Raw genomic sequence first — 13,492 nt, 5'->3', positions numbered from 1 at the left:
AATGACACAAAAATGCAATCGACATTCAAAATGTCCTTGTTTCCTTGTTCAGTATCAAGGTGAATATCACATTTGCCTTGATTGTCTTGATGAATGAATGAACAAATGAGAGGGTTTTTTGCAGTCTACTGACTCAATTACAGATTGTCTTGATGATTTGCTTTCAAATAGCATTCAAAACGTTTTGCATTTGCACAAAGGCAGAAGATAATCAAAGGGAAGCCTCTTGATGTGTTTAGGTAGATTACTAGCTGTGTCATGTCACGTATTGCGATCGTTCAAAACCATTTATTTTGTGATTGTACTGAAATTATCAATGACTTTTCAGTAATATCCAGGATAGGGAAAAGTGGGGGTGGTGGTTATCAAACATATCAATTCCTACAATTTAATTTTGTTTACTTTAGAGATTTTTTTTAATTAAATGTTTATTAAAGTTTACAACATTACAGAAAAACAATGCAATATATATCAGTTAAAACTTTTTACATGAATTTGACTTTAAAAAAGGGGGAAAAATTTCTTTAAATATGTAGACCCCTGTTGGGGATTGTCATATTCGTAATGTACAACTTATTCTACTAAACTTAGGTTTGACTTCACCAATCGTTACGTTATTCTCTGAAAAAAATAATTGATTGTTACTAGCCATCTATATTACATAACAAATATTTTCGTTTTTCTTATACAGAAAAGAGGGTAGGCAGATATACCATCGTATACATTTTAATTCAGATGGATTTAAACCTGTTTGCAAAAAATTCTTTCAGCAATGACCAGCTATCTTCCTTGTTTTTTTGTATATCCTTGTTTTGTAATGAGATAGTCAATAAGTCAAGGTCCATGTAGATCCACGTTTACTTTAGAGATTAATATGGATTAACTATGTAGACAACTTTCCATTTTTAACTCACATTTTTGTTTGGCGGAGTGGGGTTAGACCGGGAAGGCTTTCCTGATACAGTGGTGTTGTGTACATTCTGATACTTTTGAATGAAAGGTGTATCTTCCAGAAATGATATATCATGGTGTAATGAAGTTCCCAGCACTTTGTAGTGAACAACAATGATATATTTTATGTATCAGATGTGTAAAGGATGTTTCCATTAATATTACATGCATAATATTTCATTTATACAACTGAACCTTGTTAGCCTGGTGAAGTGGCTAAGGCTCATTCCGCACACGCAAAATAATGCACTTTCAAGCTGCTTTCACAACTGTTTTTGCCATTCCGCACAGCTTCAAAGAGCCCTGAAAGCAGCTTGAAAGTGCACTATTCTGCGTGTGCGGAATGAGCCTAAGAGTCTGAAAAACAGGGCAGGAACTCCAAGAGTAGAAGTGCACCTCTGCCACAAACTCCGTAGGTGGCCTCAGGCAAGCCATTCTGCAACGAGGGACTAATAAAGAACGGCCACGAATTAGTGTGGCCGACCATTGCCAGCTGGGAAGGGCACGACTAAGAGGCCCCGCCGTGCCTGCCCTTAGCAGGGCGGAAGGCAGGCAGCAGCCATGCCCATTGTGGACAATAGAATCATGACACCAGCATGTCATCATGACTTCATCAGGAGGGGTGGCTAGGAGCCTTTTTAAGGCTTCGCCTGGCCCTTGGGCCCTTCTGCTGAGAAGAGTGACGGTGAGTTTCCACCCACCTTTCTCCTTTGGACAATGTTAATGAATGTGCTTGCTGTCATAGCCAAGCTGGCGGACTGATCTGTTGGTGAAGGGAGCTAACCCTCTTTGGTGGAACCTCCTTAAGAGGTTTGGGGTGGAGCAAGCCATGGGTCAGGACACCCAGCCGGGGGCTACTGAGGTTTGCGCCCCTTAGTGGTAAATTGGATCTTCAGACAGGGGCCTGCCACCCATCTGACTTCCACTACCACTGTGCTGCATAAAACAGCTCCACGGTTGCTGCACAAGGTTAACCATTTCCTCCAACTGGCAGGTTGGAGGAACATTTCACTGGTGGACAATGAAACTCGGGCTGCCCAGTGTACAAATCAGATCCCATGTTGCGCCACATGCTTCTTTGCATCCTTTGTCAATAAAACGGTTTGGCTATGGCCAAAATCTTACCCCCCAGGCAAGTGTGCTGTGTCGTTTTTTTGGTTGGGGACTCTTAACAGCACCAGTCCTGCCCTCGGGTGGCAATAGTAACTCCTTGCAGGGTTGTTGTGTGGATTAAGGCGAAATAGCATGTATTCCTGCTTGAATACTAAAAATACAATTATTGTTATGCTTTCATGCCTTTCTATAGAAAATATTGGCACAGGTACACCACCTTTAAAGCTTCCCATTCCTGTTTCCATCTATGATCTAGAGAAATATCTCTCTGGAAAGAGACTTCAGCTTTCTTAGAATACACATTTACATGTGATCAGTTCATGAGAATATAAAGAGAAACAAATGGCTAAATGGTAGGTTTAAATGGTAGCTTTAATGGTGACATAGCACTTACTAACATCTAGAAAATATACGTGGGAGTATGATTCCCTGACCATCCTGGGGGTGATGTGTTAAGTAGATGTTAGGTTCTTGCAGAATAATATTGAAATGATGTATTGACAAAGTCAGATACATACAGCATGAGAATTTTTCTTTAAAAACCTTGGAATGTGTGCAACTACTGGTTGAGACTCTGGGTGTCGCTGTTGACCAACTAAGGCTGAGCAAGGAGGAATTCATCCATCCCAGATCAGCGACTTCCGAGCTGGAAAAGCAGAGAGATCAGACCCAGACTGAACATCAGTGCACGGAGAATCTGAAACAGAAGACCACATTTCATTTGCAACAGGATATTTTGCACTTTCAGGACAAATTCAGCCATACCTGAGTGACAAAACTCCAGAGGGACTTCTCCTATAGCCAAGAATGCCAACAATACAATGCCTGAAGGATTGCAAAAAGGGAGCTGTCTTTTGCATGCTATTTGCTTCCATCTGCCGAGCCGTTACCAGACAGATTCATTACACCATTCCTGAGGAAATAGACAAAGGCTCTTTGGTGGGGAATATTGCAAAGGATCTGGGACTGGATGCAAAAGATCTCTCAGACCGCGGGATCCACCTTGTTTCCCAAGGAAGGAGTGAGTATTTTGCTTTGAATTATAAGAATGGCCATTTGTACACCATAAAGAGAATAGACAGAGAGGAGATCTGTGGTTGGCAGGAGAAGTGCCTCTTGAATGCTGAGGTTATTGTTGGGGATTCCATGAAAGTCTATGAAGTTGAAGTAGAAATCACAGATATTAATGACCACGCGCCCACTTTCCAGTCAGAAACAGCAATGATCAATATCAGTGAGAACACAGCTTTGGGCGCCCGGTTTCCCCTCTATGAAGCTCAGGATCCTGATTTGGGAAACAATTCTCTGCAGGGTTATCAACTCAGTAGCAATTCTTATTTTTCCCTCAATGTGCAAAGAGCTGTAGAAGGCAGACACTATACAGAACTAGTGCTGGAACAGCCTCTGGACCGGGAGGATCAAGCCAATCACAACCTTCTTCTCACGGCATATGATGGGGGAGATCCTGTCAGAACTGGCACTGCAAAGATTCATGTAGAAGTTCTGGATGCTAATGACAACGCACCTATTTTTAGCCAACATGTCTATAAAGTGAACATTAAGGAAAATACTCCTATTGGAGCTACAGTGGTTGCATTAACAGCTACTGACAGGGATGAAGGACTGAACAAAGAAATCAAATATTCATTACGAAAAATCTCAGCAATGGCTTCCCAAATATTCCATTTGGATTCAACCACAGGGAAAATAACTCTAGTTGGAAACTTAGACTTTGAGAAGACTCCGTTTCATGAAATGGAGGTCCAAGTCCAAGATGGTGGAGGTCTATTGGACAGAGCAACCCTCACCATATTTATTACTGATGTAAATGATAATGCACCAGAACTGACATTAACGTCTGTCATCAACTCCATCCCTGAAGATTCTCCAGCAGGGACTTCAATAGCTCTTTTAAGGGTTCAAGACAGAGATTCAGCAGAGAATGCAGAAGTCACTTGTTCTGTTCCAGGCAACCTCCCCTTCCTACTGACAAAATCTTATGACAAGTACTACAGTTTGGTCACATCCAGAACTCTGGACAGGGAGCAGGTGGCCATCTACAACATCACTGTAACGGCGATGGATCATGGGACCCCTCCTCTTTCTGCATCCATTGTCATTCCCCTCAACATTTTAGATACCAATGACAATCCTCCCTTCTTCCTGGAATCTATTTATACTTCTTACATAATGGAGAATAATCCAAGAGGGGCCTCCATATTTTCGCTGAAGGCAGATGATCCAGACTGGGGGGAGAACTCCAGAATAACATATTCCATCATTGAAGAAGACATCAAAGACTCCCCTCTCTCCTCATACCTTTCCATTAACTCTGAGACTGGCATTATTTATGCCCTGCATTCCTTTGATTATGAAGAGTTCAAGCAAATCAGCTTCTTGGTCAAGGCCCAAGATGGAGGCTCCCCACCACTCAGCTCCAATGTGTCAGTGACTCTCTTCATTTTAGATCAGAATGACAACGCCCCCCAAATCTTATACCCTTCCACTCCCAATGATGGCTCAACTGGATTAGAACTGGCGCCCCACTCTTCTGAGCCTGGTTATCTGGTCACTAAAGTGGTGGCGGTGGATGCAGACTCTGGGCAGAATGGCTGGCTCTCCTATCAGTTACTCAAGGCCACGGAGCCAGGTCTTTTCACCATTGGGCTCCACACTGGAGAGATCAGGACAGCCCGTTTCTTTCTGGACAAGGATGCTCTCAAGCAAAGTCTGGTGGTTTTAGTGAAGGACAACGGGCAGCCCCCTCTCTCTGCGTCCGTCACGGTCACGGTGGTGCTGGCCAACAACATCCCCGAAAGCCTCTCAGATATTAGCAGCATCTCGGCTCCCGCAGACCCCCAGTCAGACCTCACCTTCTACCTGGTGGTTGCTGTGGCTTTTGTCTCCTGCTTGTTTTTCGTTTTCCTCCTTGTGTTGCTGGCACTCAGGTTGTACAGATGGAGGAATTCTCAGTTGTGTGATCCTGTGAATTTCACTGGAGTCCCAGTTTCACAGTTTGTGGGAATTGATGGAGTCCAAGCTTTTCTTCAATCCTACTGTCACGACTTTTCTCATACCACAGACTCTCGAAAGAGCAATTTTAACTTTCCAAAAGGTAACTCCTCTAATACTCTTCCCAGTCAACAGCCTTGTGAGGTAAAGGATCCCTTCCTTTTGGGTGAAGATATTACAGGCAGTAACATTAACTCGACCATTATACAGGTGAGCTATCCATGTCAAAGGTGAAGTCTTGGGTTTTTAATAAAATTGCTGTTCATTGCTGTTCATAATCTTATCTATACATTTGTTTTGAAGCAAAGTTACTGGGAGAGGAAATGCAAGGTAGCTCTATCTTCTGCAGCTTCCACAGGGTTTTTGGTATCCATGAATTTCCTTGCCATACTTACAACACCTAATAAGTTGAATCCAGTGGAAAGGTTTTGGCTTTCCTAGAGCTCTTCTGCAAGCAGAAAGGCAAAGATAAAAAGACACTAAGTTGAATTGATTGTATCCCATTTTCTGTTTCCTCTTGTGAAAGATCTTTACAACTAAATATTATGTAGGAAACAAGCATTAGGTGTTGCTCAAGAGCTGATCTGACATGGCTTTTCTTATGATCTTGAGCAAGCAGAACTTCAGTAAATCTTTGTTTCCATTTGTATATTGCTGGATCCATGCATATCATATCTCTTGCTGTGGCTTGATTAGTCATTTTTGGATAGGACAAGCAAAGAATGAACTGCGGTAGTGATTTGCTTGGGGAGACTTTTTTGGGCAAGAGTGAAAGGTTATGATTTATCTCGAATAGTTTGCTGACACATACCTTAATAGTTTCCTTTTTGCCATGTGTAAATCATAATGTAAACATCATTCTGAAGCCAAAGTTCACATGACCTGGGAGATTCCACGAGCAGGATCTTCTGTGCTTTATAAAAAATGTAAAAGATGCTGTGAAGCGCTGTGGGGAGGTGTGATGCAAACCAGGCCAAAGACTGTGAAAGACGATATTGAAAATCTATTGTCGAAGGCTTTCACGGCTGGAATCACTGGGGTGCTGTGTGGTTTCTGGGCTGTATGGCCGTGTTCTAGCAGCATTCTCTCCTGACGTTTCGCCTGCATCTGTGGCTGGCATCTTCATAGGATCTGATAGTAGGAATTCTGTTCAGGATTCTATTGACCTTACTATCTTCATTGTTACTCACAGGCTACAGACTTCTTTGTGGTTCACATGCCAGGCTACTCTATTCAGATGACCTCACCTTTTGACCTCACAGTATATATACTCCACTTGCTTTCCATTCCTACTATCAGATCCTCTGAAGATGCCAGCCACAGATGCAGGTGAAACGTCAGGAGAGAATGCTGCTAGAACATGGCCATACAGCCTGGAAACCACACAGCACCCTAGATATTGAAAATCCTTTTCCCTATGCAGATCAAAGGCTGTTCTTTGTTTATTTATTTTATCTTTGACTCATGAAGGAAAACATACAAGTACCAGAACCCTCCTTCAGGGCATTTAGCAGCTTTGATAGAGAAATGGAGACAGGCATTCTTTAGATATCTATTTAGATATCTCTAGATCATAAAATTTACAAAACCTGCATTTTGAAATTATGAATTTGATGTAAAAATCAGTTTCTGGAAGGGGGTTGAAAATCTGGAGCATAATTGGCAGAATATTGCCAGAGAAAACCTTCCAGTGTCCTGTAGTGTGGTCAGATGGGCCAAAGTATAATTAATTAGAAATGGAATTAGACTGTATTGCTAGCATTTTGATGATCAACTTATTATGTTCAGGAATAAGAAAACAACATTTGTTGGGGGATAGGGAGGCTACATAATGTTTTGTAGGTCTTGAAGTATTTCAGGAGTAGTAGTATTTGATGTTCAAAATCCTCTTTTTGCTTCTGTTTGTTTTCATTGTGAGCAGTTCCATTTTGCTCATATCATTTGATGGTGTTTCTGATTTTGCTTGCTTTTAAATGTCATTATATACCATATATATGTTGTGCACCTATCATAGGCTAATTTATAAGCTGTGCGATATTTATACACTAAAAATAGCACCAGCGTAATGTCAAAATGTATTACATTTAATGGGGGAAGTTTGATGTGACGAAACAGGGAATAGTACAATTCACATGAGGAATTCAAACCAAAATGGGGATTTTTGAGCTTTAACAGCAAGAATATGAAATTCATCCACATCCCTACTCAGGAGTAATATCAATATAGCAAAAGAAGTACTTAAAGGAAGATAGCACAATGAATAAATATAACTCCCCTTTGCCAAGACAAATGACATCAATTAGGTGTATATCAACAATGTGAGCTTCTATAATTATAATTAAGTAATAAGAAGCAAGCCTTTATTGGCATAGAATTATAATTAAGTATATGTTTTCACACTGTGGATGTAGAATCTATAGGCACTTGTTCACACATAAAAGTACATCTTTTAAGTACTGTGGGAACCATACTTGGATGACTTGGCAGATTCAGATTCCTTTATTGGCAATATAAGCGTATAAAACAGATAAGAAAATCACACCAGATAAAACTAACCAATAAGACCAGCAGCATATAAGCAGAATAACAATACAATATAAGACCAAACACAGTTAGCAGCTCACACCAATATCTTATGTGTGTGGTATAAAAACTTGGCCACTATTTCGGTTATAACTGGGTTACCATTGTTTAAGAGAAAGGATACTTTTTGGAGATTCAAAACCCCTTCTTTTTAGCTAATAAAAGGGTCAGTAGGTTAGCCCGAGTAGTTATGTAGAAGGGACAATAGAAAAGTACATGAGAAATAGATTCTATACAATTCATCTTACAAAGGCAGGTCCTTTCTCAGTAAAGGGGTTTTCTGAAATCTCCTTGTTAAAATTGCAGATGGCAAGACATTACACCTGCAAGAGACAGGGATCTTCGATGATTAGGAACAACTAGCTGATATCGATAAAAGGCCATTTGAGTTACATTTAGAAGGATTCCCTGATGGAGAGGAGAACAAGACTTATTTGTTGCACTACTGAGGTTTTGGTATTCAACACTGATTTATCTGCACTTTAAGGTTTGAAAATCTTTCTTGGCTGGTAGCACGGCCAGCGAGTCAAAAGATAGACCCAAGGTTAAAGCTTTTTGCTCAACACAAGCTAACCAATCAGAAAGCTGAAGGTCAGGAAGCAATTGGTAGGTGTGACTAGTAGAATCCAAGTTGATCAAAAGGCGTAACCAGGACTTAAAGGTAATAAGCCATGCTTTAGTCTCAAGTAAATGCTGGCCAGTTTCCAAACAAAGGACTGAATAAGGTATACAATGGGGCAAACCAAGAATTTTATAGAGGAAGTAGGATTGAATGCGTTCTATAGAGTGAAGAAAAGAACTTATCCAAATTGGTATGCCATAAAGCAATTGCTGGCATATTTTTGCGTTGAAAACTTTAAGTGCAGCAGGAACATAGTGAAAGCCTCTGGTTTTAAAAAGAGAGTGAGAGAGATGGCCAAGACATTATTCTTGACTGTGTTAGTGATTAGTTTCCTGTGTGTAGACCAGTCTTTTTTATGATGAAAATGGAGAGCTAAGCATTTGAAGGATCTGATCTTTTCTAGGATATTGCCATTTAACGCCCATCTAGTTGGTTTCCAAGATCTTGAGAAGACCAGGATTTTAGATTTCATATAATTTAGAATGAGACTGTTCTTTGTACAGAAATTGTGACAACTGTTAAGTAGACATTTCATACCCACCCTTCACCAAGATAGCAGGACTGCATCATCAGCATATAGTAATATCAGGACAGAACCAAGTCTAGGGCTATGGCTGTTGATGCCCATAAGAGTGGGAGCAAGATCATTTTTAAAATGATTAAATAAGACAGGTGCTCAAACACATCCCTGCTTGACCCCTCCGTTAATGGGAATTTTAGGAGAGAGAATTCCTGATTGGGTACATTTAATTTGACAGTTGGTCGCCGTATACAGTTTCCTGATGAGGAACAGTAGCCTTCTTTCAGTGCCCATTCTGAAAAGTTTTTCCAAGTCCCTGGAAATCGAATCAAAAGCCTCTTTAAGGTCTAGAAAAGCAGTGTGTAGCTTCACATTAGTTTTCCTACTGTATTTATTTAGATGGTTAATACAGTGATTGAGGGTGGTTTTACCATGTCTAAATTCAGTTTGCTCTGGACCTAGTATATTGTTCTGAGACATCCAAAGGGTGAATTTATCTAAAAAAATGTTTAGCATATCATTTTCCATTTACAAATAGAAAACTAATGGGTCTGTAGTTTGTTGGCAACGTATAATCTCCCTTTTTAAATATGGGAACAATTATCGCACTGGTCAAAGCATCTGAGACTAACCCAGTTTTGTCTGTAAATCAGGCAGCTGGAAGAGGGCCCCACCATTCAACATGTGTTTTAAATAATTCTGGTGGTAAATCATCCAAACCCAGAGTTCTACATGGTTTAAGGGAATCTATTAATAATTCTGTTTCTTTCTCTGTTACTGGGGGCCATCCAGGAACATTCTCCAGGAGAACTTGAGAAAATTCTGAAGATTTATTTCTCTCTACATAGAATAGATTTAGAAAATATTGGTACCAAGTATGACAGGAGATACATGACATGGAATAATAACTTGAATGGAATGTTCCTGAGACTAGTGCCTACAATTGTATGGAGTTATTTATTGTGGTGGCCTGAATAAGTTGTTCCCACTGTTTATTGATGGAATTGAGTCTCTTTTGTTAATTGCAAAAATTGTTTCCTAAGAGTGAAGTATTTAGCAGCAAAAGTGCAAGCATTAGAGTGTCTGTATCGATGATACATATCCCAAATGTAGATTTTTAGTCGTCTACATTCACTATCAAACCAGTCCTCTGGGTGGTTTGTTGTCTTTCTCGTGTGAAACAGAGACATGGAGAGACCAATAATAGAATTCAACAATTTCTCATATGACTGAAAAACTTTAGATGGCACATCAGACTGGGTTATAGTAGATCTAAACTCAACGAGGGTTTGGGATTTGAATAATTTTTGAACCTTAACATCAACACTGGGGTACCAGAAGACTCTTGATAGCATCTCTGAGTTGCTACTATGGGTCTGGGATGTTAACATAAGATTGGGTCTAAGCTTAATTGTCAGAATCAGAGACAGATGGTCATTATGAGTGTTCTTTCCTTTATGAAAATCCAATATTCAATCTGTAAAGGGAAACTAGGATATAATCAATCACAACAGAGGTTAGAAGTAATGGTTCCCTGAGGCAAAACTAGGAAAAGCCGGAGTCACTGAGGCAAAATTTGAATCCTCCCGAGGCTTCCAGGTCTACCACTTGGACCCCTGGAGTCGGCATCCAGGTCTACCAGTTGGACCCAGTGCTAGAATCCAAGTCTACCACCCGGAGCCAGCAAGGCACCCACGTCTACTGCCCGGAGCCCGCGAGCGCTTCCTGGACCTGGCGCCCCCCCCACACACACACACATGTGATTAAATAGCATGTGCCCAGAGACATATGATGCCCATGTCCCTCTGGCAGATACGCCCCTGAATCACACTGCTGCCTCATGGTGAGACAAACATGAACTCACCTGAATGATTATAATTATTTAAGCTGTTGAGGCAGATTCTATTTGTATACAAAAATTAGTGAGAGCAATACCTGCAGAGTTCATTTGTGTATCCTTAGATAAGGCACAGCCCGAGGCATGTAAATGATGTCATCAGCCAGTGCCACGAGAAAGGTTGCTTATTCAGCCCAGGTGGTTCAGTGGGGAAGATGGCTGTGTCCGCTCATTGGGGGTGCTGGAAATGCATTTAAAACATATGTCTTGCATCTGGACACTGTTCAGGATCTGCCTGCCTCATCTTCTATGTACATCACAGTAGCAGACTGGTTGTACAGCTTTACCAGTCCAGATGGTATTCATCTGGGGGCCAAGAAGATTTCATATCTGACTTTGCAGATGACTTGGCAGTTGAATGTGGGAATCCACTCACCTGAGAAGAATTTGTGTTTCATTTGCAGTGAAAGTTTCTCTATAGTGTTACATCTGTGATTGCCCAATCACACATTTAGATTATTAGGTATTAAATAATGAATAAAGATGGGTGGAATTGGAGTTCTGTCATACTCTTGCTAGCAGTGGCGAAGCTGCAACGGGATGGGGGTGGGGCATCATTGGCACCACGTGGGGTCAGAAAAACTGCCCCTGGACCCCCTCCCAGGGCCGGGGTGGGGGCACGCAGGCAGGTCGTGCCCTGGGCGCAGTTTCCTCTCCCTCTGTCACTGCTTGCTAGTCTTCAGTTTGTATATTTTGTTGTTTATAGATATTAGCTAGGGGAATTAGCATATTGTCAAAAGCTTTCACAATTGGAATCAACTAGCTTTTGTGGGTTTTCCAGGCTGTGAGACCATGACCTTTAATGGTCTTCTTTCCAAATACTGACCAGTCCCAACCTTGCTTTGCTTCCAAGATCTGACAGGACCAGGTCAGGGTGAGCATCTCTTTGGACTAATCTGAGTGACAGGCTTGTTTTGAGGATAAAATGATATAGCTGCTGGGCTGAATTCCTTAGAGCAAAGATGGGATAAATATCTGATATAAATGGTGTGATACTGATAATAATGTGAGGCCACTCATCTCTCACAAGAAGTTTAAGGGATGAACTCAGTGATAAAGCCCATGTTCAGCCAGCCTCAAATCCAAGGTTCTGCAAATCAATCACAGAGGAGCAGAAAACTGCCTTCTAGCTGATATGGTTTGTAGTTCTGGTACAGGGCTGATAAATACCCAACTGCATCTGACATAGGCACAAGTTTGTAATGTCATCATTCCACAGAGGTACCTCCTGGTATACAAAACTCACATTACATTTATTTGTTTATTTATACTCTAGCTTTCTCATTGAGACTCCAGGCAGATTATCAATGCAATTTATAGGATTATACCTGTCATAAGCAATATATAAGACTACAGTTTCAGAAATTTGCAACAAAACTGTTGTCTGAATAAAGCATAAGTATTAAACATGACATGTTAAGTAATACAGAACATAGTATTACATGTGAAAACCCAATGCATTTTATGGACCTGTCTGTTATGGTGTAGCCTTTTTTTCCCCAAAAAATATTTTATTTTCCTATATAAAAATTATGTTTTACATAGTTTGTGAAATGTCAGGAGCTTGAGGGCCTTCCAGACCTCTTCAGGTAGACCATTCCACAAGGAGTGGCAACTACAGAGAAGGCATGTATACAGACAATTGTTGATCTTGGCCACAGAAGTCAAACTCACGGCCCTCCAGATGTTATGGACTACAGTTCCCATCATCCCCTGCCAGCATGATGCTCAGATGAGTAAATCTGTCATGGTGGGACATAAGTAGAGAGATGGTTTTGCAGATATGAGGGTCCAGAGCCATGTTGGGCTTTGTATATGATAGCCAATGAGCTCAGTAACTGATAGGCAGCCTATGGAGTAACCACAGAATGGTTAACATCTGCATGGTGCAGATCAGCCATGCCCCATCCCATTGACATCATCGGCCGTTTCCCCACTCACTGTTTGGTGTGGGGTACTCACGGCAAGTAACCCGGGGTTGCGGTGCACTCCCCACTGCACCACTGGCGACAACGCAGCCACCCCGATCGTCAGCTTCTTCTGGCTCCTCAGCTAGCTGCGTCTTTTCCGCTCCTGTCGGAAGGGACGCTTTTGGAAAACTACGCGCAGGGCCTTTTCCTCTCATGCTGGTTTCATGCGTGGATACGCCTCCTGCCCCCCCCCCTTGGGTTGAGTCGAAGAGCCAAGTGGGCTGGAGAGCTGCGTGTGGGAGGGGGGAACGGTCGTGGGAGGGAGGGAGGGTGAAGGCTGACTGGGGTGGGGAGGCATTAACCCACGCTCAAGAACACCCGTTTCTTATGAGCACGGTCTGCCTCCGCTTTCAATTGAAGTGGGAAATTGGCCATCAGCATCTGCCTGCCCCCCACCCTGGACTGCCGCAGCAGCTGCCACATGCTATATTCCAGCTCACCAACAACATAAGCTGTCATTGAAAGGGTTTTGCTTGGGCCCTCAACTCTGAGCAGGGTAGCCAGCAAAGTTCTACCCTCAGTTCTCTCATTAGTACTGACCAGTGAAAGGCAATGCAGGCCGTGACATTTTCACATTGCAGTTTTCCCCTCGCTACTTGATAGGCTTCTGGGTGGGGAATATGGAAAAGGATAACTTCCTGTGAAGCTTTTTTGGTTTATAAGGAGTTATGGAAGGCAGGAATGGACAGTCCCTACATCTGGCATAAATCATGCATACTCTGAGTGGCCAGGTAGAAAAGCCTCTGACCGATGTTACGTTTATCAGTGGGAAAATGTTGAACCTTTCTATGGACAGTAGAAATCACAAATATTGATACAAGTTC

At 41.8% G+C, this 13,492-nt stretch overlaps 1 protein-coding gene across 16 annotated transcripts in view; it reads left to right on the top strand.

Annotated features, from left to right (window-relative positions):
- LOC125443375 (protocadherin gamma-C5-like) overlaps positions 1-13,492 on the top strand; it is a 373,248-nt gene that overhangs the window by 230,737 nt on the left and 129,019 nt on the right. Inside the window, exon 1 of one of the 16 annotated variants that reach the window (XM_048515429.1) lies at positions 3,092-5,286. The exons of the other annotated variants lie outside the window; for them this stretch is intronic. Within the exon in view, the coding sequence (XP_048371386.1) occupies positions 3,211-5,286 (2,076 nt within the window). The 5' untranslated portion in view covers positions 3,092-3,210. Of the gene's footprint in view, positions 1-3,091; positions 5,287-13,492 lie in introns of those variants that run through there. 16 annotated transcript variants of the gene reach the window in all.

This window comes from Sphaerodactylus townsendi, linkage group LG14, assembly GCF_021028975.2.
Source record: "Sphaerodactylus townsendi isolate TG3544 linkage group LG14, MPM_Stown_v2.3, whole genome shotgun sequence".
NCBI classification, from domain to species: domain Eukaryota; kingdom Metazoa; phylum Chordata; class Lepidosauria; order Squamata; family Sphaerodactylidae; genus Sphaerodactylus; species Sphaerodactylus townsendi.
Note: the sequence above shows the minus strand (reverse complement) of the source record. Positions and strands in the feature narration are given on the sequence as shown.